This window comes from Spermophilus citellus, assembly GCF_964194105.1.
Source record: "Spermophilus citellus genome assembly, chromosome: 8".
Lineage (NCBI taxonomy): Eukaryota > Metazoa > Chordata > Mammalia > Rodentia > Sciuridae > Spermophilus > Spermophilus citellus.
The window spans coordinates 121,934,475-121,959,112 of record NC_138189.1 but is presented as its reverse complement, the minus strand read 5'-3'; the positions used below and the strand labels follow the sequence as shown (position 1 = coordinate 121,959,112).

The following is a 24,638-nucleotide window of genomic DNA, read 5'->3' as shown; positions in this document are numbered from 1 at the left end:
GATGGGGTGGGAGTCCTTTGCAGGGGCTCCAAGCAGACAGGTGAGCACAGTGGTGTCCCATCAGCACACCTGGCTTCAGTCTCCTCCCTCACATGCTCACGTATCCGCCAGGCTTTGTTTTTCCTCTGTCTTTACCAGGCTCCTGCGTTCTTGTGGCTCCCTGCCCTGATATTTTCTGCCCTCTGCTTCTAGTTTCTATTCCTGTCATTGTTTCCCTCTAGACCTGTTTTCTTTTCCTCTCCCTGTCTCCTGGGTGCTTTCTTTTCCTCGTGTTTTGCCCCCCTGGATTTTGGCTGTACTCTAAAGCCCTGTGGTTCATACCTCTCTAACTTACTGCACCTCTCTCCTTTCCCCTCGTTGCCTTTCTTCCCTTCTCACCTTTCTCTTCTGTAGTTTTCTCTCTTCCTCCCTCGCTGTCACTGCCTTCTCTCTGCCTCTTTAATTCTTCCTTTTTTCTTCTGCTTTGCTTCTGATTTCTGTCTTTTTCCTTAAATTTTCATTAATTAAGGTAAAAAACATGTCACATACAGTTTATCATCTTCACTGTCTCTGAGTAGACAGTTTGATAGTGTTAAGTATATTCACCTTATTGTGTAACTTCTTCATTTTTAAAAATCATCCTCATGAAAGCAAAGCAGTCTTCTCTAAAATTAGTAGCTTCATTAGTCCAGGACTCAAAAATTGCCTTCTAGTCAGGAGCCAATAAATCTTTGATTTTTATGAGTCTATTATTTTAATGATGCATTATTTTATGAAATTTGTCCCTAAAGTAATAACATTCATTGCTCTCATTACTTTATATATTTTATTATAAATTTTAATAACTTGCTTTTTTAAATCTTTTACTACTTATTCCTTGGTCATTAAAACTCACAATACTAAAAGTTAAATGGATTGTTAAAAAATAATACTGTCATTCTGAGCAGCCTTTCTTGTGTGGTTTGTTATACCAGATTTTGAAAGTGTTAATTAATTACTCCTTAATTAACATTGAGGATGATTTAACAGAAATGTCCCATAAATTTCTGAAGTGACTATAATATGGGCACATACAGTCAGAGGAGAGTAACAGAATATGCTCTTGGTCTATGAGGTTTTCTCAAACCAAAGCCTGAGCATCACACTACAGTCCCTGAATCACTCTTTTCATTTTTAGGATGATTCCTCAGTAAGTAGCAAAAGTTCTATTAGCTTACAATCTAGTCTTTTTATAGAGAGGATGTTTTTTATTATTTCTGTCATGTTCTTTAAGTGTTCGGAGGAGCCATACACTAGGGAATACTCTCCAAAAGATGTACTTCCTTGTGGTTCCCCAGGGAGAAGCACTTTTGATGGGTTCTCATAACTTTTTTTCTTTTTCTTCCTTTTTTGGTACTGGGGAATGAACTCAGGGGCACTTGACCACTAAGCCACATCCCCAGCCCTATTTTGTATTTTATTAGAGACAGGGTCTCATTGAGTTGCTTAGAGCTTCACTTTTGCTGAGGCTGACTTTGAACTCACAATCTTCCTGTCTCCACCTCCTGAGCTGCTGGGATTACAGGCGTGCGCCACTGCGCCTGGCCTCATAACTTTTTCTTCAGCCTTAATCTGTTAACTTTAGGTATTTTTTCTAATATATGTTTTTATAAATACCCTCCTGCCTCTCTTTGGCACATATATACCTCAGATATATACTCATCTGAGGGTATTTATAAGGGTATATACTAGAAAATAAAAACTTCCAAAGTTTTCATTTGTAAATGTTTATCATATAGCAACTTTTTTTTTTTAAACTTAGTATCTTTTCTGGTTTTGATTTCTTCCAGTGTTCTGGTTATTTTTTAATGGTTTCTGACTCCAGGTTGGTTATGGCAGATATAATGAACATTGCCAGTCCAGTCGGTCAGTGTTGTGTTTGGTCTGGTTGCATATTGAGAGCACTGGTCTTAGCCCTCCTTGGGCTAGCTTGCTGGCCAGCAGGCCTCATGAGCACAGCACCACCACTGCCAGGCACCAAAGGTAGTGGCTGTGGCCTGGCCAGGCCTTTCCAGGCTGCCTCTTCATTCTGGAGGAAAACAAAAACATGGTCATTTCTAGAAATTAGAAATCAGGTTTATCTGAGGAAGTAATTCTAGGTTGGCAATCTTAGTCATCTGTTCTGCTCTTGTCAAGACTGATATATTGATGCATATTAACCCAAGAGGACTTTGTTTTGGTGTCCATCTTGACTCTCTAGGTGACCTTTATGGAGCTATAGGCTCTCCAGTAAGACTGACTCGCACCGTGGTGGTGGGGAAGCAGAAGGATTTGGTCCAGCGCATTCTTTATGTCCTGACCTACTTTCTCCGTTGCTCTGAGCTACAAGAGAACCAGCTGACCTGGAGTGGGAATCACAGTGAAGGTGACCAAGTTATAAATGGGAGCAAGATTGTAACAGCCTTGGAGAAAGGAGAGGTGGAGGAGTCCGAGTATGTGGTAGTGACAGTGAGAAATGAGCCTGCTCTGGTACCCCCCATCCTACCAACAGGAATGACTGAGAGAAGGAGCCCCGGGCCCACAGGGTTAGCTGGGACTCCAGAGGGCACTGACATTAGAGACCTGGATCCCAGACCTGAGAAAGAAGGAAAGAAGAGGCCAGACCAGGGATCTGAGGCTCAAAGCATGGGATTCCAAGAGCCAGAATTAGACAGTTCTTGGAAACCTCATTCCCTTTGTGGGGATGAAGGAAGTGAAAAAGAGGCACCATATGATGTCCCTTCGAGGTTTCCCAGGTGTGCCATTCCAGGGGCAGAAAAGAAGATCAGCCGGCCAGCTGCCAACGAGGAGCTGAAAGAGGAGATAACTAAGAAGCTACCTGAGCGGTCAGCAGCCTGGCCTTGCCCTTGTCCTGACAGACATTCCCGAGAGAACTCTCCAGTAGAAAAGGTCACTTTCCAAATTGGAAGCTCCCTATCTCCAGAGTCTGACTTTGAAAGCCGCACCAAAAAAATGGAGGAGCGGCTGAAGGCCTGTGGACAATACCCAGAAGTGGCCAGTATCTCAGCCGAGTCCAGTGTGGCTGCTGATGTGGCTGAGAGCCAGCAGGCTTCTAGGTGCTCCTTCAAGCCTGGCTTTCAAAAGAATGTCTGCTGTCCTCAGAATCGATCTTCTGACGGAGAGGAAGGTGAATCTGACAGAGGTTTTGCTGAGGATAGAGGTATCAGACCTGACGTGGCAGCAGATGCTGGGCAGCTCAGCCAAGCTGTTCCCACTGACAGTGCGGCGGGAACTGGAAGGAGAACACTGGAGACAGCTAGAGGTTTGTATTTGAAAGATGTGGAAGGACCTTCATTAGAGCCTGCCCCCGACAGGTGTGTCCAGCAGGACTCTGGCCTCTTGGTTGCTGCAGATGTCCCCTGTGGGGATGCCCATAGGAAGGCTGACTTCAGGATCGAAGGAGACATTCCCAGAAACGAAAGCTCGGATAGCGCTCTTGGAGACAGTGACGATGAAGCATGTGCTTCAGCCACATTGGATCTAGATCACAGTGGTGACAGGACTGAAGGGACCTTAGAAGTGGAGCTGCCTCTGCCAAGGTAATGCTGGCAGGCTGGGAAGCAGAGGGGACTGGGATCTAGTGTGTTTCTGGCCTGACACTGTGATCATGGTGGCTACTGTGGGCTACTTTACACATGGTACTTTCCTTTTTCTCTTAAAATATTAGAATTGTTATCAAATAAATCAATACAAAAGTTTTCCAACCTGGGCTGGGGCTGTAGCTCAATGGCAGAGTGCTTGCCTAGCATGTGTGAGGCACTGGGTTCTACCCTTAGCACCACATAAAAAACTAAACAAATAAAGGCATGCTGTCCATCTACAACTGTAAAAAATAAAAATAAAAACTTTTCCAACCTGCTCCTCCTCCAAGGAGGCTCACTAGCTCAGGGTGGCACATTTCTCTAAGGGAGTACCGGGGATTGTCTCTGCAGCTCTTTTGACATTTGGGGAAAGGTAAGGGAGGTGGTGTGTGGAACAGGGAATCTAATTCTCTGTGGTCGCATGGAAGGTAGATGGCTGGCAGCAGATGCCTTGACTCAGAGGTGGTGGATCACACTTGCTGTGGGCCTCCTCTCCTGTTGCTCAGAGCAGCGTGAGGTGGTTGGGAAACAACACCTCTTCCTTAACACTCTGTCAGGTTGATTATTTGGTCTGTGATGACTGAAAGCAGTAATTAGAGATTTCTTCTGTTCTTCCACACTGCTGTGAGTACCATCCTGTGCAGATAGGTCAAATTCCTAAAGCCAGACTCTTGGCAAGAGCCCCCCTCCCTCCCAGACCTTCTCTTTCACTATTTTGACAGACATCTGGTGGAACGTATGAGGTCCAAGAGCAAAATCTTAACCGGTTGTGGAAATACTTAGTTTTTTTTCCAGGCTTCCATTTTTAAAGAAAATTCCCTTTTATTAGTTTCACTCTCCTTCTTTTCTTATGCCAACGATCAGCTTACGGGAGGATTGGTAAAAAGTCAACCACCCTGAATCTGTTTTATTTACTTGTGTCATTGGGATTTTTGTTCTGTTTGGAATGCAAAGAAGAAACTACCTGCATTTTTAACTATGTGTTTTAATGTGCCAAATATTGTTTTAGGTCTCAGAGCATCAGCAACCCAAATGTAAGAAACTTTGGCCGCTCTCTCCTGGCGGGTTACTGCCCCTCATACATGCCTGATCTGGTGCTTCATGGGACCAGCAGTGATGAGAAGCTGAAGCAGTGCCTGGTGGCTGATCTTATCCATACAGTGCATGTAAGTGACCCCAGCTTGGAGCCACTGGCCACTGAAAATGTGTTGGCCAAGGCTGTGGCCAGCAACAGGTGTTTAGAATAAAGAGCCTTCAATTAAGGGATTGTTTTTAGAGATGTGACCAGGATTATGGGAACCCACAAGGGCTGGCGAAGTACCCAGAGACAGGCTATAAGCACGCCTGGGCCAGAAGAAGTAAAGGGAGGGATCATGACAGCAGAGCTGTGGAGAGCTGAAGTCTGGGAGAGAGGCTGCTGGCTGCAGTCTCCCTTCCCATCCTCTCATCCTCCTATTGGCTGAGCCCAGCTGGAGGCCAGAGAGCAAGGGCGTAGCTGATGCAGATACGGTGCTATGGTCCATAGAGGTCAGCCTCCTGGGGCCTAGAATAGGACAGAGAAGGGCAAAGGGGGTGGGGAGGCCAGGCAAAGAGAATAAATAGCACAGATGGTGACAATTATACACCCTCACAGGGAAGACTGAGGAGATGTCACATATGTTTTGCTTTTTATTCGATCCTTACAAGTTCTTAAAAGTAATTTATTTTAACTGATTTGTCATTAAGTTCACTTTGATGGTTGCGTGAGGATGACTGTATAAAGATTAACAAGTCTTTCTGGAAAATTGCCTTGTGGCTTCCGTTAAGTGCTTTTCTGCTATCTGCAGCGTGACAGGAACTGAGCAGTTAAGAAAACTGTGTCAATCTGATGGGCCTGTTTTTAATTGAGCTGCTATTGGGCAGATGTGCAAAAATAGATGTTTTGCATTAGAAGCATATTGTATCTTGTGCAATAAGGGAAAGTCTTCATTACATTAAGAAAATTTAAAGTTGGCATGTTAGCTAGCCCCCTATCCAACAAGTTTTCTTTTTGCAAGGTGGAACTGAAGGCATGGCATATTATCTTTGGCCTTGGGCATATCCCCTGTAAAGGCTAAACACACATCAGACAGGCTAAATAGGCTGAGGATATTTGTGTGAAGTGGGAAGAAAAGCTCAGTAGGGAAGCAGATGTCCTCCAGACTCCTAGGAGGTAAAGAGTTGAGGGCAGGGCGGGTGTAAGCTGGGGAAGGCCCTCCCAGTGTACATGTGCCCCAAACATTCCTAATTCCACCCTCCTTTGTGGTCAGAACCATCCCTTACCAGGATATTCCTGGAATGAAGCTATGAAATTGATTTTGTCTCCTTAAATAAGATCACCATTCCTTTTCCATAGTTAGCATACTTACTTATCATTTCAGAAGTCCGTACACCAATAACCCTCGTATAAAAGCATGCCCTCAGCACATGGCATTATCTGAGTTGTCCTAAATGCTGGGTGATACCAGGCAATTTTATAGATTGCACTTGTATGTTTAGTAGCTCTCTGGAACATTAAGGTGGCAGGGGAATAGAGGACCTCATTTCCTTTTCTGCCAGCATCTTATGTGTTTGTATCCATATTTGCAAAACCTGTATTTTCCTTCTGCTCTGCAGTTTGATTCCTGAGAATGTTGGTATTGCTCATTGGACCTTTCTTCTACAAAGCCCTGTGTTCTGCTTTTGACTCCTTTTCTTTTTTTGGTTGGGCAGGAGTGGGTACTGGGAATTGAACCCAGGGGCACTCAACCATTGAGTGACGTCCCAGCCCTTTTTTATTTTTCATTGTGCGACAGGATCTCACTAAGTTGCTAAAGGCCTTCCTAAGTTGCTGAGGCTGGCTTTAAACTTGAGATATGCCTCTGAGTTGTTGGGATTACAGACATGTACCACAGCGCCCAGCCTATGTTCTGCTTTTGACAGAGGCACCAGGAGATTGCACGTGAGCTATTGGGATCATCTTCTGTGATATCTTACCAAACTGGGGAATTTTGCCCAAATTCCCTAGACTACTTCATTAACCAAGAAGGAAATGTAATCTATTGGATTGATATCCCTCCTTAACTTACTGTAAAACCATTCATGAAATTTTAAAATATTTTCTATAGACTGGCAAATTACAATTTCTGAATATCAGATTTTCATTGGTGACCATTAGTCTTAGATTTGGGGAAAAAAAAAAACATATTTGCCCTATCATTCTTCTTAAAGCTTTTCCTATTTCATCTTCTCTTTTTAGAAGTAGTGTTTTCACACTGTAGCATTTCTCATTTCTTTAAACTCTGCAGTCACCTTGAGAGAGATGGTTATTATGCACAGTTGCCTATATCATTGTCAGATTGTGGGTACATCCAAAGTGCAGCCATGCATGGGTGTTAATAGGAAATGGTGAAGGGCTCATAAAAGTATCTTCACAAGTTTAATACGTTCATAATATATCCAATTAGCATTAGTGGATTTCTAATTTCACTTGACATGTTGATCATAATGAGTTTTATTTTTGAAGTAGTGTTCTCTTTAGACTGCCTCTCAGACTGGCAGTCTGGTCTGAGGCGGGCTTAGTTTTTGTATTTTGTTTTTGCTTTACTTTCAATTTGAATTTACAAATATTTGTTGAAAATAAATTAGAAGTACTTTTTAAATAATAAACTTACTGCTCTGTAAGGCACAGTATACTAGTTATTTAGTTTCTTGAGTTGTTCCCAGAGAAAGAAGACTCAAGAACAAGTCGAGCTGAAAGGAATAAGCTCACTGAGGACGAGAAGATTAGAATAAAGAGCCTCATTATTGCTTGTTTCTAAAACCTGTCTTTTGGACATAAATAATTTTCAGTGTTCATGCCAACAGGCTTTGGTATTCATAATTCTTTTTAGAGAAGGATTTTTAATAACTGTTTAAAGGCAATCGACTTAGGTTATTGATCTGTTTTTGAGACTAGTGCATGACTTGGATGTAAAATCTGTCGTACATAAATGTGGATACATTTGGAGTTTCTTCTCCAGAGCTTAAGGAATTTCTTTCTAGAGTGTCCAATACTAAAACTTTCTTTTTGTTCTTTCCATTATCCAAGTCTCTTACAAAAGAAAGAAAGATTAACTTTACTTCATTATTTTCATTTTTCATTGCTTTTCACATGTTAAGATTTAGATGTTCTTCAAATATTTAAACATGTGTTCTTGTTTAGCCCGTGTTCTGCCTCTTTTCTGTCATTTGAACTCTTTCTGTGCTCCTAATGTATAGGTTATACAGCTGCCTTAAATTAGTTCACAGTAATATTGTTTCTTTTTTTTCCCCCTGCCACATCTAAATATGCATTCTTTCCTGTTTTCCTTTGACTTGAAAAATCGGGGAGGCAGGGGGATAAGCCACTAGCACACTGTACCTATGACCCTCAAGTCAATCATTTTTTTCTCTTTTTCCCCTCCTGCATCCTGTGGGCTTGTGAATCCTGCAGACTTGGGGAACATTGGGGTTTTTCTAAACCACTGGGCAGTGAGGGTAGTGGAAGAGCACCAGCTTGGCATCAAGGGCTTGGTATTACCACTCATTCATTAACCTTAGGTAAATCATTTGCATTGCTAAGTCTCAGAATGTGTTTAGAAGATCAGATGGAATATAGTCCAGTGGTTAAGAGTGACTTCTGAAGACAGACCTTAGTTTGAATGGTAGCTTACCCCTTGATGGCTTTGCGGCCTTTTAAGCAAGTTTCTTTGGTTTTCTAATCTTTAAAATGGTCAAGACTGATGTCACAGGTTTGGTTGGAGATTCTGCAAGATAATTCACATCAGATGTTTAGCATAGAGCCTGGTATGTGACTAAATGCCCAGTAAATGTTAGCTATTAAGATAATACATGTGCAAGTGCTTTGTAAGTGATAAAGCAATACAACATGTTTCTAATATGAAGAGCAAAATGACAAGCATTATTTTAGTAAAAATGAAAGTACTGTCTGAGAGGGTTATATGCAGATGCACTCAAAGCTATCCTGACCAGTCAACATCCTTGTCCTTTCCAGAAAGCTCCTGTCAAAGGTGAGTAGATGGAACCACAGATGTTCACTCAGTGCTGAAGCATCTCCTTCCATTTACCTGTGATGTCATAGGGAACTCTGCTGGGCAGGGTCATTAAGACCAAAATTAACATCACATTATAACTTTTTAAAAATGATGCTCCAGAGCTTCAGGCATTTTACAGAATAATCTATAAAATGAAATAACAGTTGGATATAGTAGCTTCTTCCATTTAATTTTAAGAATAGCAACAGATTGACTCCAGAAATAACCATGTAGGAATTGGAAGCACAGATAAGGAGCTTTGCTGAAAGCATGGCTGTGATGTATGCTCATGAATACCTAATTAATCCATGCAGGATATCACCAGTAAGACTACAAAACAACAGCAAGTCCCATCAAACTGTTAATCACTACTTTAAGCAACACAGTTAACATGTGCCTCCGGTCAGAAACAACCTTAGAATCAATAGGTTGCAGAGGAAACAGCTATGTAGGACAAGCCGGCTGTTTAGAATACCCTTGTTGCTTTCATATCCCTGGGTTGGATAATGAGTATGCCAGTGCCTTGGGCCTGTACCACTGTCTTCTCGTCTATAGACCTGAATGCAGCACTACCTGGGGCTAGGAGCTGCCTTCGGAGGGTTTATTAAAGTACATGTTTTAGCCTATAACTGGGTTTTCATGACCAGTTTTTTAGAATAGTAGAGTAGAACTGAAATCATCACAGATAGGCAGGGTTATTGTTTGGTGAGAGCTGTCTGTGAGTATATGTGCATATACGTTCAGACGTACGTACATATTGTACATTCACTTTGTACAAACATGTATACTGGGTCAGAAGTCTTATTTCTGCCAAGAGGGCTGTAGGTACCTTGAAGCAGAAAACAGACTTACTCACTTCCTTCATACCCACGCCCAGTACCTCATCTGGTACTGTCGCATTGAAAGTACTCACTGATATTAGTTGACTATTCCCCATAAAACTGTGTTTAGTGGAGTGTGTATTTGTTAGTACAGGTAAAACTTCATTAGGTAGCATGCCTCTTTCTTCTGAAGTAAAGAACAATGGCATATGGTCTTTCTTTTAAAAAATAAAAGGGCTGAGGCTGGGGCTCAGTGGCAGAATGAGGCACTGGGTTTGATCCTTGACACCACATACAAAAATAAAACAAATGCACGCTGTCAATCTACAACTACAAAAATAAAAAATAAAAATGTGGAGACTCCGTGTGACTGGGCCCCACCAAGTTTAAAAAATAATAATAAATAAAATAAAGGGAAGAGTAACTTGTTTAGACATGATGCCTATGGCTCTTTGTGTTTGTTTTCTTTACCTAAAGAAAAATAAATGCCTATTTTAGGTCTCTCAGACTACTTGTCTCTTATATTGTGTCAGAATTAGACACATGTCTAATTTTGATGTTTTCCTAATTTTTTTCACTACCCTCAAGATACTGAAACATCTGTGCCAGCAGTTAGCAACCCTCTTTTATTTTGAGGCTGCCACCTCCTCACATAACTTTATTCTGGTGACCCTTTTTGACCTTGAGCACCTCTCCACAACCTCACTCTGACAGTTAAGCCCATTAAGAGCTGCACACTGATCTTCAAGGCTATAGGATGAATTTGGGAGCCAGTCATGGGCATAGGCACACAGAGGCCAGGCATTTGTACCCCTCCAAGATCATCTCACCTTACCTTGGGGCCTCCCCCTCATTCCCTTTGCCCCCAAATCTTCATGACATCTTAGTGCTCCCCAGAGTCTTCCACCTTGTATACCTACCAGGATCCCTTAGCAGTGTTCCATAGTCCACAATGGTTGATTTTCCTCTTTGTCTTCTTACAATTCTTCAGCCTTCAGTGACTGACATTGAGTTTAATTCCAAGAGAAACAATTCTGATGGAGTGTGATAAGATCATGTAATTGTTAACCCCTCCTGGCATTTTCATATGCTGCAAGTCTGTGTGTTGCACTGGAAGTCTGATGGTGGCATCCCAGGTGGTCCAGCTAACTCAATTCACTAGTCACGGGTGTGGAGCCTAGAGATGGCTTTTGGGGAAAAATAAGAGAGTCTCACCTCAGAGATTTAGTTCTTGAAAAATACTAAGCACCATTCATGTGCTAGGCACTGTGTTTACTAAAAGTCTGAGGCAAGAGGATTCTAGCCCCATGTTGTACTAAATGGCTGTAGGTGACCTGTCTCCCCTTCAGAACAGTAGAGCGAGAGCTAAAATGTTAACATCCATATCCCGTGTTATGATATCTATGCATACGAAAAACTGGAAATCCTTTTGTCTCAGACTAGTAGAAATCAAAACCTCTTGGATCTTATCCTGGACACAGGTCCTAGGAATTGGGTGCTGTGGTTATGAGATTCACCTTGGGTAAGCAGTCTGGTTTCCCATGCACATAAGACTCAGAACCTGGAACTGAGCCCTTTACCTGGAGTGCTTTTTCCATGAAAAAGGGACTAGAAAACGCCAGACATAAGCAGCAAAGCAGCAAAGAAACAGGTGGAAACATGGGTGGGAATATGGCCACCTGTGAGAAATCAAGACCAAGGCCTGTGCAGTTTGTGGGACTGTGGTCCAGCTCTGTTCTACCTGAGTGACCCAAGAGCCTACCCAAGAAATAAACATGAGCACCAGGAGCAGAGAGCCACTCTCTGGCTAACGGAAGCACACAGCTTCAGACACTTGACTCAAGCTCATGAGACACATACAAGAAAACACAACAAAGAACTCCAACAAGATGGGCCCATGTTCAGAAACTACAAACCTCGGATGAGGAAACCCACAGCCATGGTGAGGGCGAGCAAGCAGACACAGGTGGAGAGACAGTGCTCTCCAGCTGTAGTAACCATTCTGTAGCTGTGCTTAAAGTGTTTACTCTGATGGAAGGAAGCAACTAGAACATTGAAAATGGCGGGGGGGGGGGGATAATGTGACAAATGATTATTTAGAGTGGTATAAGAACTAAAAACAACAAAATATCTGATATTGAAAAACAGTCATTGAAATTGAAACTCCGGGGGTTGGTTAAAGGACAGAGCAGGTAAAATACAACTAAAGCATTTGTGAAATGGAGGCTGAACATCAGGCCACCTTTTTGAAAGCAGCTCTGAGACAAAAAGACATGAAAAATGTGAAAAAGCAAGTAAGAGACGTGGACTCTGGAATGAAAAGATTTGATAGCATATTCAGAAGAGAATAGGGAAAATAGTATTCAAAGAATGACGGGGATTAAAGAAGCACACTGACTCCCAAGGAGGGTAAATAAAAACAAATCCACACTTTTGAGATTGCATATCAAAGATAAAGAGAGAAACAGAGGTGAGAAGACACAGCCCCACTTCCTCTACCCCCATCCTCAAGGAGTTTGAAATCTCACAAGAAATACAAAGAAATAAGCAGGAGGTGCAAAGCACTATGGACTGGTGTGCAGCCATGGGAAGCACAGGGTACTGAAGAGTGTGCAGGGTGGTAGAGACTCCCCAGGCTGGATGTGGGTAGTTGTGAGTGCAAGGGACAATATGGCCGTCAAGGAACTGAAGATCCCTCTAGTGGAGAGCAGGGGTTGATGGGTATCTTCTCAGCCTACTCACTTGCTGGCTTGGCCACCAACAGGAGGTTCTGCCTGGCCCTCTCTTAGTAAACCATATCAGGAATGTTTGAATATTCAGTATTTTGTGAAAGAAAACTTCCTAGGGCTGGGGTTGTGACTCAACAGTAGAGCGCTCACCTCACACATGTAAGACCCTGGGTTCGATCCTCAGCACCACATAAAAATAAATAAGTGAAATAAAGGTATTGTGTCCAACTACATCTAAAAAATAAATATTAAAAAAAGAAAACTTCGTATTACTGAAGGGTATTGTTTAAGAATGGTGATAACCAGGTTGTTTCCCTCTGGATAGATATAAGACTGGAGGTGTTTTATATTTGTAAGAACTGAGTGATCCACATACATCCTCAGTCCTTTTATGCCGCCCTTGGCCATCAAGAAGTTGGGTGAATGGACTGAAGACTTTCTTGCACAGTTAAATTTTTAATGCCAGGATCATGAGGATTATATCAGTAGGTTTCTACCCTAAGGAGGCAGAAGAAAACAGGGGATCTGAGGACATTCATCTAAGAGTGAGTGCTGGGAAGGGACCTTCACCATGTGCACCATCCCATTTTCTCTGCATGAGTAACCAAAGGCCTCTCTCTTAGCTATTACACAAGACTATTATTAATAGATCATGGTGCTAGAGTCTAATGATGAGAATCATTGCAGAAAGGTGTTTGGTCACATAGCATCTCTTAATTCTAGTACAGTATAGTAAAGTTATAAAATTCACCAGAACTATATAAAATGGATTAAAAATCAACATAAGGAATCTTGTGTTTTATTATACAAAATATCTCAAAGAAAAATCAAAGATATAGGAAATCATTTCAAGTTACAGGTATCATAAGGCACCTGTTCCCTTTGTGTTGTAAAGAAGCACACACCTGTAATCCCAGTTTCTTAGGAGACTGAGGCAAGAGGGTTTCAAATTCAAGGCCAATCTGTGCAACTTGGCAAGACCCTGTTTTATTTTCAAAACAGCAAGTGAAAAGGGGGATGTAGCTCAGTGGTAAAGCACCCTGGTTTCAATCCCCAGTATGGGGACCAGTGGGTGGATTTTGTACTATTATGATCTGTGCAGACTTTTGAACTGGTTGAATACAGATCTCTGCTCTCTTGCTATCCCTAATATACATGTGGGCTGAGATATCTTTGAGGATTATAGACTCAGTTTACAGTATATTTTAGGCAACACAAGCAACATTAAGATGGGAGAGTAAAATTTCTTAGCAAGGTGCTTAATAAAATTATTACACAAGATTAATATGAATAGCAGTAGCCGTGTTTTCTCCTGTTGATAATAAGTTGAGAACATCTTTCATACTTCTTGAAGTATAATCCAAGGAATTTCCACTCTGGTGAGGTCCTGGGATTTTTGTAGCAAAGGGTTTTGCAAACTCCTTGAACTAAAAGTTGGAAATACTTTGTGAGTTCCTTGATTTTGTGTGTGTGTGTGTGTGTGTGTATACATATATATACATATATGGGGGGTTGTTTGGGGAGGGGTATCAGGGATTGAACTCAGGAGCACTCGACCCCTGAGCTACATCCCCAGCCCTATTTTGTATTTTAATTTAGAGACAGGGTCTCACTGAGTTGCTTAGTACCTCACTTTTTTGCTGAGGCTGGCTTCAAACTCACGATCCTCCTGCATCAGCCTCCTAAGCTGCTGGGGCCACTGCACTTGGCCTTCAGTTATATTTCTGACACACTGAGAAGCCTAATCACCTAATTTTGGGGCCTCAGTATTCCCATTCATAAAGCCAGGACGACTCTGTTCCTCTCCACCGCATATGAGAAAATGGCATTGTGAAGTGATAAGTACTTGGAGGAAGCATATATGTAAGAATGGCATTTTCTTACCCTCCATCAAATTAAAAGATTATCTGTCACATGAAATGCTAGTCATTTAAATGTGGTACATAGGAAAGAAATTAATAATTGTACAGAAGATTTAATAGGAACTGGGTTAAATCCAGAAATTGCTCAGCACAGCTAGGATGTATTAATGTTTTGCACATGCACAGCACTTTGTTATACTCATTTCAGGAAATACTACAGAGAAAAGATACATGTGATTTCTCTCTTTGGGTGACTTATAAAGTCACTGAGTAGACAGAGATGTGAAATTGAGAACAAGTTAAGACTGTGTGTGATTAAATGCCAAAGTGAATGATGTAGAAAGTTCAGGCTCTTGGAGGTCAAAGGAAGAGTGAGGGAAGGCTTCATGGGCAAGGATGGGCCCGAAACCAAGGCCTTGGAGGAATGTCACACTGAGAAAGTATCAGGGAAGATATTCTGGCCACAACCTGAGGAGCGAGAAGGAGGTGGTGGTCCTGATGACCTGGAGAAAGTGGGTCTTCTTAAGAGAGGTAAATATTGTGGGTAGCATAGGCCCAGACTATGAAGAGCTTTACGTGTGGAAAAAGAGCACCTTTAACTTAACAGTGTGGGTGATGTGTTGCTAGCATAGGTTTTTGGGTCAGTGAGGGAAATGATAATGTGATATTTTAGGAGATCGAGGGTTTAAGTAAGGGTCATAAACTTGGGCAGTGTTGTCCAGTCTCACTGTTGACGAGCTTTGAGTATGAGGTTTTAGGGCACAAGGTCTGTAGAGGCAAGGGTGATGTAGAAAGAAAACAGATGTTCAAGTCCCTAGTGTGTTAGGCACCATGCTACATCTTTCACAGCATTTTTCCCACAGAAAACTTTTGTGAATTAAACCAGAAACTTGGGCTGGGGATGTGGCTCAAGCGGTAGCGCGCTCGCCTGGCGTGTGTGCGGCCCGGGTTTGATCCTCAGCACCACATACAAACAAAGATGTTGTGTCCACCGAGAACTAAAAAATAAATATTAAAATTCTCTCTCTCAAAATAAATAAATAAATAAATAAACCAGAAACTCTGAGCTAAGTACTGTTTCATTTTGCAGATGTAGAAACTGTAAGTTGCTAAGGTTCCACAACTAGCAAGAGAGCAAAGTGGCATTCTAGCCTGCTTCTATCTGATTAGAGTCCTTGCCTTCATCATTGTCCCTTGTGGAATTATCAGAAGCTCTGCTCTTCTGATCTCCACACTACGTAGGCTTTTCTTTTTCCTGGATTAAGTTAGGTCAAAGTCAGCATGTGTGAAACAGGGCGTGTACTCCAGTGTAACCAAGAATCTTGAAATCAGGATGTCCCAAGCATTTAACATTCCCAGGAAATGGATCCACAAATCCTGAAAAGCTTCAGATTAGCCAGGCTAATTGTGTTGTTTCAATAAGCTACGATAGCCAAGAAAAGTCTTATAAAAGATCTGGAAAACAAAGCATTTTGTTTATCTTTCTTGAGAACTCTTTACAGGAAAGTAGTTTGGGTTAAGTGAGATATTGACAAGGTAGGGCTGAATAAATGATCATCTGTAACTTCTCATGTGAGTGGAGTGAGGGAAGAATAATAGCACATGGCTGCTACCTCCTTCCTCTGGTGGAGGCCGGCCATCCATCCTCATTTCTCTCCACTCATTCCTGTTCTCCAGTGACCTTTTATCCTGAAGCCTGTTAGCAGTTTCTGAGTTGCCTGGTCACATTTCTGTGGGTGGTGTGGAGACCGACAGCAGTCTACAGGGTGGCGGGTGGAGCATGGTGATAGGGCAGCACTTGTGGAGGTCTCAGGTGATGGAGAAAGAAGAGATACGTTACTATGAGAGAATTTGACAAACCTGTGGGTAGGTAACATTTGAAAATTGATTCTCTAACTTGGAAGAGAAAAGCAAGTCAATGTGTATGAGCATCCATACGGTTTGCCAAGTTCATCAATTAAACAAGTGTTTTGAGTGGAAATGACTTATTTCTTTTTTCAGTGCTGGGGGTTGCACCCGGGGTCTCATGCATGCTAAGCACACACTCCGCCACTGAGCTATGCCCCAAACCCAGAATGACGTTTTAATGTCAATCTTTCCCTCATATGTTCATTTAAAACTCAGTCAACAGAGGATCTGATTAATCTGAAATAATAATGGTTTGGAGGAGAATTTTTTTAAAGGGCAAACATATAGTGTGGACTTTTTTTGTTTATTTACTTTTCTTGTGATATTTAGTCAAAGCCCTTTGGGAAGAGTTTTGACATTAAAAAGAGGAATTTTACTAAGTAACTTTCTTTAATGAAGCTAATATTTCTCTCCCTTCATCTTAATCGTGTACAGGAAGGAAAGTGAGACTCATGTGGTTCACATTCAGCATCAGGGTGCTATCCAACTTCCCCTCCTGTTTTCTTCAGTCCCCAGACCCAGACTCCAAAACTAAAGAATATCCCACCATTTCTCTTTCCCCAATTTGAGAAGAAATACAAACTTAATCTGCTTCCCCTATAATAAAAGAGTTCAGGACTTGGTAGCCACATCTCCTGAATCACAGGATGACTGCATCTTAGGTTTCTGTTTGCAGCAGCACCACAGCTTGCTTAAGTCTTAGAAACCACCCTAGGTTGTGTATCTGTTTGAGTTCTCTGTTGTAATTAGCAGAAACCAACAACTCTTATTTACTTAAGCAGAATGGAATTTATTGGAAGAATATTAGGAACTCATAGAATTGATGTAAGGGGCAGAGCAAAGAACTAGGCCTGGAATAGACGGAAAACAAAGCAACTCTGACGAGGCAAAGAACCATGAACTAACTACGTGAAGGTATTTGTACTGATTGCTGTCTGGGCAAGAATGTGGTGGTGCCCCGCTCCAGGGTGGGAGCATCTCATTGACGTAGCTTGGGTCCTGTGACTGACCACAGCTTGATAAAGGGGAGGGTGAGTCCTGGATTACAGACTTACCAGGGCTTATCCAAATAAGGTCATTCTTCAGAGGGGAATCAGAATGAATTTACTGGGGAGAAGTTATGCTCCACAGCCAAAAGTAACCAGTGGTCAGCGCAGGGTGGTAGAATGGATTAAATGACAGAAGAAAGACAGCACTGGTTTTCCTTTGGGAAACGAAGGGTTAGAAAAATGTGCTCACACTCCTTGGCTGTGAGGTTTGTCTGTCAGCATGTCTGCTGCTGTTCTCTCTCTTAGTTGGAGCCTAGCGGAGCCATCCTGTTGGGATGTGGATTTGCACACACACAGCGTGCTACATGTGCATGCCAGGAGGTGCTGGTGGCAAAGCAGTTCCTCTTTGATCAGTTTAGGGAGATTAGATGTAGTTAAGGCCCTTTTCCTTGCCTGCTTCGTGTCACCCCATGGCAGTTGTTCTAGAGAATTTCACATTTTAAGCATGTTTATTAGTAGCCCAACTTTGACCTTTTATACTCACCTGGATAAATAATTCAGGCTTCAGTCTGATTTTAGTTGTTTGTTAGATGATTGATATATATAGCATACATAGTTACTAAATAAATTTTACTTAATGAATAAAGCTATAACTTTAAGAGAATATTAAGGTACCCTAACTAACCTTGTTATTGGAAAATGGCAATGGAATTCTATACTTCAGTCTGATTTTCACTACTTAAAAGGAGAATGCAGTCTCAAAAAGAAATGAATTTTTAATATATTGGACTGTGGGAGGGCAACATACCTTGTGCTTCTCTATGAAAATTTAACAGTTAAAATATACCTCCTGGTTGATAGAAAAAAAACATGATTAAATAAAAAGCATGACTAACTTTTTATCTAATTAATTTTAAATGATTTAGTGTCACTCTTGTTTGAGTCCCTATCAAACCCTAAATTTCTGTAGCTCCCATAATTAGTTGTTGCTAAACAACTTCAAAATTGGAAGTTAGTCTAATGCTAAAGAAAAACACTCTGGGCATTTTGAGTGTCGCTTGGAAGAGATATAAAAAGCTGACCTACTGTGTTTCTCTTTCAGCATCCAGTGCTCGATGAGCCAATAGCTGAAGCTGTCTGTATCATCGCAGACACAGACAAGTGGAGTGTCCAGGTGGCCACAAGTCAGAGGAAAGTGATGGATAACATGAAGCTGGGCCAGGATGTCTTGGTCTCTAGTCAGGTGTCCAGTTTACTTCAGTCTATCTTACAGCTTTACAAGCTTCACCTCCCTGCTGATTTTGTAAGTATGTGATCTCATATCATCAGAGAAAGTTAGCTAAAAATACTTTCAGCCACATTTTGATTATGAAAGCAGAAATCTGGATATTGTTTTTAATAAAATCAGAGGTTAGCATGAATTAAAATGAGACATGCAACATAAAACCAGCAAACAGGATGGATTTCAGTAACTCTAGCCCTTCCATAAAACAACAGAGAGTGTATCAACATCTTTTTAATAAGGTGTATGGCAAAGTAAAGAAGGTATTAGGGAGGGATCCAGCATAAAAGAAATCTGAAATCCTTCTTGGAGAACTCATTGCTAAGTAGCCATCCTCACAGAAGTATTAAGGGTGAAGTAGACCACAGTTTGTGGAAACACTTAAATTTTGAAGTACTGTATACATGTAAGATGGTATCAGTTGTTCCTTTTCAAATGGGACTTGAAGATCACTTTCATAACATTATTTTAAATATGAACAACAAAGCCTAAGAATTCCTCACGAATTGTCAGCAGTTCACCCCTAGTGACTGGAATTAGTATTTACCTTTCAGTGCATGTGTGCGCTTGATATATGTAGAGATTAGAAGAGGAAATATATTTAGTAAGGGAGGGAGAAATGTTTCAGAAGGAGGAGAGAAGCTGAAGGGCATCTAAGAAAAGTCTGGGTGAGCTGTCCTCGGGAAGACACTTCACTGGAGCAGTGTGCTTACTCTGCTCTTTGCTTCCTTCTGTGCAGGCTGCTCTCTGCAGCATAGTTCGGAACCAAAACCTCTGTCTCCTTTCTGGCCTTGAGAAATGATTCAGAGCTATGTAACAACAATGTAGGAAAATGAATATTCATTAAATATACTATTTGCCAATGAATTGATCACTTTCCTGGATTTAAAGTCAAATCTGTGGTACCATAGTCCTCAGAAATGGTCAGGATTTTTAATGGCTTTGAAGGGGTGTTCTGAAATAATGATTGTCATCAAAACTGGCAGCATGGCATGGCAAAAAGACATAACTGGATTAAGGTCTCAGCTTTGCTATTGATTACACAATCCTGAGTGTCTCTGAATCTCAGCTTTCTCATTTGTAAAATGGAGAGACTACAACTGTGCTGAGAGAATCTTCTGAAAATTAGGGATAGGATAATGCTTTCAAAACACCAGGTTAAAAGCCAGCATGTAGGGGCTGGGGTTGTGGCCTAGTGGCAGAGCACTTGCCTAGCATATGTGAGGCACTGGGTTCAATATCCTCAGCACCACATATGAATAAATAAAAAATAAAAGTACATTCAACAACGGAAAAATAAAATTTTTAAAAAGCCAGCATGCATACATTAGTGGCCAGTGGCCAGTGCCCAGGCTAGAGTCAAATTCAAGTTCTACTACTTACTTTGTGACCTCTCAAAGCCTCAGTTTCCTTATCTGCAAATCTAGAGAAATAATAGAACCTATCTCATGTTTATGTAAATCAGACAATTCATGTAAAGCATTTGGAATAGAGTTAAATGTTATAAACCCTCACTGAATCGATATTATTGGCTTATCAATTAATAATTAGTTTTCGGGAACAGTATTAATTAACTTCGTGGAACAGTAAAAACTGACAATACATTTTTACTAAAATCTTTATTTGGGATTTAAATTAAAGCATACTCTTGAGGATGTCTGTCTTATGGTAATATGAGAAGCATTTATGGGTTATTATGACCTTACTTTCTGTTCTACATTTGTAGGCAGGTTTTCTTCTACAAGCAGGTTGGGTTGTGCTGACTTAGAGGATGATGTCTTCATTTTTATGGGCAAAGAGGACATATTAGAATTCAAGTTTTTACTCTTATAAGTATTTGCCAAACATCTATAATACATAGTTCTTGTTACATACAACATTTTGCTTATTCAAGCAACACATTATTATAGCTGATTTTTTTTACTTCATTTGGATAGAATATTTAAACTTGTAATAATAAGAATGATTTATTTAACCTGATAAACCAATGTCAAAGAAAATTTCATCTGTAGTTTAAAATTCTCTATATATTGTTTCAATGAAACATAAATGACTAGGCCCTTTAGTACCAACGGATAAAATAGCTATTTAAAATTTTAGAGGTTTGAAATTCAAGAAATACATCTCCAAAGTAAAATCCCATAAAAGAGGAGGAATTTTTTAAAACCATCATAAGTTAAGTCTTTTTGAAAAACTTTCTAAATGTTTTGATTTCATTTGATTTCATAAAGAGTTCTCTTTATTTCCACGTTGCATCATATGCTTTTCATGCAGTCTGTGAAAACATTGTAAATTAGCTGTTTTAAAACAAAGGATGTTTATCAGACCCAGTGCACCTGCCTAGAATCCCAGCTACATGGGGAGATGGAAGTAGGAGGATCACAAGTTGTATGCCAGCCTCAGCAACTTAGACCCTGTCTCAAAAAATAAAAGGGGCTGAGGATGTGGCTCAGTGGTAGAGAATCCCTGGGTTCAATCTCCAGCACACACACCACATAGCACACACAAATACACAAAAACCCAAAGATTTAATATAATATGAATGGTCTTTTTTATATTTTGGGACAGTCTTACAGAAACCTTTGTATTTCCACTCCACAAGTTAACTGGAGACCACTTCACTCTGTTCACTGGGGGAAACATTTCCATGAGGACTGATGGAATCTCCCTGCTTTGATATCACTTAGCCACTTAGCAGTGTGTTTCATCTACCATACACAATGCATCTAAGGTTGTGAGCCAATGAGAGGCTGACAAGATCGAATCTCTAACAGATACTTTTTCCATGCCACTGATCAGCCCAGATGGTCAAGATCAACATTTTCAAATGCATCTGTTAATCTTTTTACCTTGAAAATAACAGACCTAATGGTCTAGAAGAAAAGTATGTATGATGGAATTGCCCTTGCCAGAGCCATCAGGTGTCTCACTGAAGGTGCTGGGGTGACCATGCCTGCCAAGTACAAAAGTACTTGCCTCTGGTGAAAGACACAGATGGTTGGTATTCTCCAAAAACTGAAGCTGGACACAGTTCCAAGGGTAACGATGTCCTGAAAATAATTGCCTTTTCTTATTTGTCATTAAGAAGACCTAGTTAAAGACACTCTCAAAAGCAAAATACAAAGTTTGAAATGACCTTGTTCCAGTTGTTCTACTTCTGGGAATGTATTGGGCCCAAATAATCTGAAACACAGGAAGAAAACATTAGTGAAGATGTTCTTCACAAAAATGCCTTACAAGAAAAATACAAATTGCTGTGTGGTTCAGTAACTAATGGCAAATTCACATTCTAAGGAATTATTTAGCCATAAAAATTACAACAATAAGGAATTCTTAATATTTTATTAGGAAGTTATTTAAACTAAGGAAATTCTAGTACTTATAGAATATCGATCAACTATGTGGAAATGCTTTTTTGAAAAAAAACACTAGAATAATATATGAAAATCTTGTCATTTAACAAAAACCTGTTTATATACCTATTAGTTATGGGGCTTGTAGTTTTTTTTAAAAGTATATTTGAAAAGGTGTGAGATTACAGCTGTACACTTGAGTTCCAGCCCTCATTGTGAATGCTGTTGACTCCACAGTGCATCATGCATCTTGAGGACAGACTGCAGGAGATGTACCTTAAAAGCAAAATGCTGTCTGAGTATCTTCGGGGACATACCCGAGTCCACGTAAAGGAATTAGGTGTTGTGCTGGGGTGAGTCCTGTGAAGTACTACCATGTCTTCTCCCTGTGATGGCTGGCCTTTGCCCTCATGTTATATCCTCTGATCTGTTCAACCTGCACCACCCAAAGCCAGGCCCAGATTCCCTCAGACGTGTGCCTGTCAGCTCCTTGATGAACAGCATGTTGTTTGTATCTTGATACCCGGTTTCACACCTGGAAACCATCATGGAACTTTGGGCTGGTGGTACTTTTATGTCAGTCTCCTCCCTGGTTATTTTACCCTTGAAAGAGAACGTTTAATACCATTCTGTCCGTTTCTGGTAAGTCAGTCAGTAAGATGCCAAAGTCAAAACTGTCAGATGTGCAGTGGCAGCTCTGGTGTATGTCTCACTTCCTGGAGGAGGAGTTGCAGGCACCTCCCACTGGACAACAAGGAGAGAGAGCCCTTCTCCTGGGCTTTCAGGTGCTGCCTACATGTCCCCAGCAACTGTCCCTTTCTGCCTTTAATTGTGAGCCCACTGAAAAGGAGACTTGCTTATGTTAGTTACTAATAACACATGTCATCTTCCAAGGGCATTTACCATAATTTCTCTAGGAGAAATTCTGACTTGAGTTATTCTGCTTAATGTGTCAACAGAGAACTAAAAGGGCATTGTGTCTTTGGGAAACTGTCTTCTTTATCCGTGGTGATGATTCCCTATATTGGAGTAAGAAAATACTGTGTTTATAATACCACCCTTTAAATTCTCTTTTAAGCCTGTAAGCAAAGTATTATTTTAAAACTCTGGCCTTTGCATTCTTGTCAGACTTTTCATCTTTCACACCCAGGATGTGACTGGCTGTTTTATTTGGCACTTTCTGTCACACATTTTTCTTACATACCTCATTTAAAAATATTTTCCCCTTTTGAGATGGCCACTCTTGCAGCTACTTCACAATCTCTCTCTTTGTTTTCTTTCCCTTAGTTTTGGTTTATGACTCCTTACCAGACTCATATTGTAGTCTGCTTCATAAGGTTTCCTATTGCTAGGTGTAGTCCCTAATTTCTAGGACTTTCCCCTGGTTCCTGACGCTGACAGTCATCCATCAACACTGAAGAACTGCAAGAATGTTTTCCCCTCAGCATTCCTCTCTAGGTCTTGTCCTGTTCATCCTCTCTCTTTATATCCCCTTCTGCCATGGCCAGGACACTAGCAGCACCTCCAGTTCTAGAAAACGCATGGTCCACCTGAATGAGATTCGTAGGTGGCTTTACTGGAGAAGGAATAGAAAACTCCACAAAGTAATGTCAGCTCCTGTTTTTGTATTTGTAATTTGTGGAATTCGAGGGAAAGAACTAGGACGGGTTCCACAGGCTGAAACAGGACAGCTTTTTTTTTTTTTCCTCCTCCACAACTGGTAGCATTTAGCCAGTGACGGTTCTGTGTCCGTCTCTCCTTTGAGAGGCAACCAGAGCTGTGTCTGCCTGAAACTCATGCTTCTTACTAGTGTCACTTTGCTCTCAGAGCACTGTGGCTCAGGAGTTCAGAGGGGATCTCAGTTGTATGACTTCTTGAACAGAGATCACCAGGGTTTCTGAAGACGTTAACTGCCATCATCATTTTCCTAAGACTAACTTGAACCTAGGTGCCAAATCAGTAGGCCTTGGGAAATGAGAAGACTGTGGGGGAATGGAGTCACATAGGCCACCCAGAACAGGGAGAGACTTGAAGTAAATGGAGTTGGTGACCCTACTGCAGGAGGATTGGCCTTATGTCCCACATTCAGGCAGCACAGCTCCAGCACCTCCTTCTCATTGTCCCACCTCGTTGTGTGCCCTGGGAGAGCTTATGATCTTTTCATCTGTTTTAACTTTTTCATTTGTTTTCAGTGATAATCTAGCAAGCTTGAACCCTAGAAATAAAACTTTAAGTACCCTTCCTTTCTGTTTTTAACACCCAGGATTGAATCTAACGACCTGCCGCTGCTGACTGCTGTTGCCAGTACTCATTCTCCTTACGTGGCTCAAATACTCCTATAAGCTGAAGCTCAGGACAGTTCTTCCTTGGAATAAGAAAAACAAATTCTCAACTGAAGAAGAGAGGAATAAGCTCTCTGGGACATCCAAAGCATGAGAAGAGCAAACAAATAGTCATTCCACCGTTTGTTTTGCATTGTTACTTTTGAGTGGATGCTTCATTGGAAGAGAAGACAGGTTTACTCTAAATACTGGCATTTGTGATTTTCAGGAACACTTTAGGCCTTTGTTACCCATGAATCAATCAGGGGAGAGAGTGGCCTTTCTGGTGGGGGAAAACGTAAGCACTACACTGAACACTCAGCATTTGGTACTGATTGCCTTGTGCTGTCGGGCAGAATGATGATGGGTGACTTTGGAGCAGGGAGGTAACCAGTGTATGTAACATTCCAGTAGGAAATGTTTCAGAGTTTACCTTGTTTCAGATGCAGCCACAGGTAGGTTAGAGATGGATTGCTGGTGCAATACACCCAAGAGTCAATGTAGCATCCTGATCCCATCAAGATGTAGTTTGTAGCAGCAAAGCATAGTCTGACGCCATATGTTTTATCATTATGATTTAGAGTTCTCAGCAGCCTTTTCAAGAGAGGCCATTTACCAAAGTTATTTCTATAAGCTCAAGAGTGTTTCTGTGGGTGAATTCTTCCAGCCAGAGCCACTTTCTTCCTAGAATAGTTTATACAA

At 41.2% G+C, this 24,638-nt stretch overlaps 1 protein-coding gene across 7 annotated transcripts in view; it reads left to right on the top strand.

The window, feature by feature from the left end:
* The window catches only part of FNIP2 (folliculin interacting protein 2), a 111,996-nt gene extending 87,634 nt beyond the window's left edge, over positions 1–24,362 (top strand). For all 7 annotated transcript variants that reach the window (XM_081303624.1, XM_081303621.1, XM_081303622.1 and 4 more), the window contains 5 exons: positions 2,219–3,557; positions 4,609–4,765; positions 18,083–18,283; positions 21,853–21,968; positions 23,879–24,362. In XM_081303624.1, the coding sequence (XP_081159750.1) occupies positions 2,219–3,557; positions 4,609–4,765; positions 18,083–18,283; positions 21,853–21,968; positions 23,879–23,957 (1,892 nt within the window). In that variant the 3' untranslated portion in view covers positions 23,958–24,362. The remainder of the gene's footprint in view (positions 1–2,218; positions 3,558–4,608; positions 4,766–18,082; positions 18,284–21,852; positions 21,969–23,878) is intronic.
* Positions 24,363–24,638: the final 276 nt, after the last annotated feature.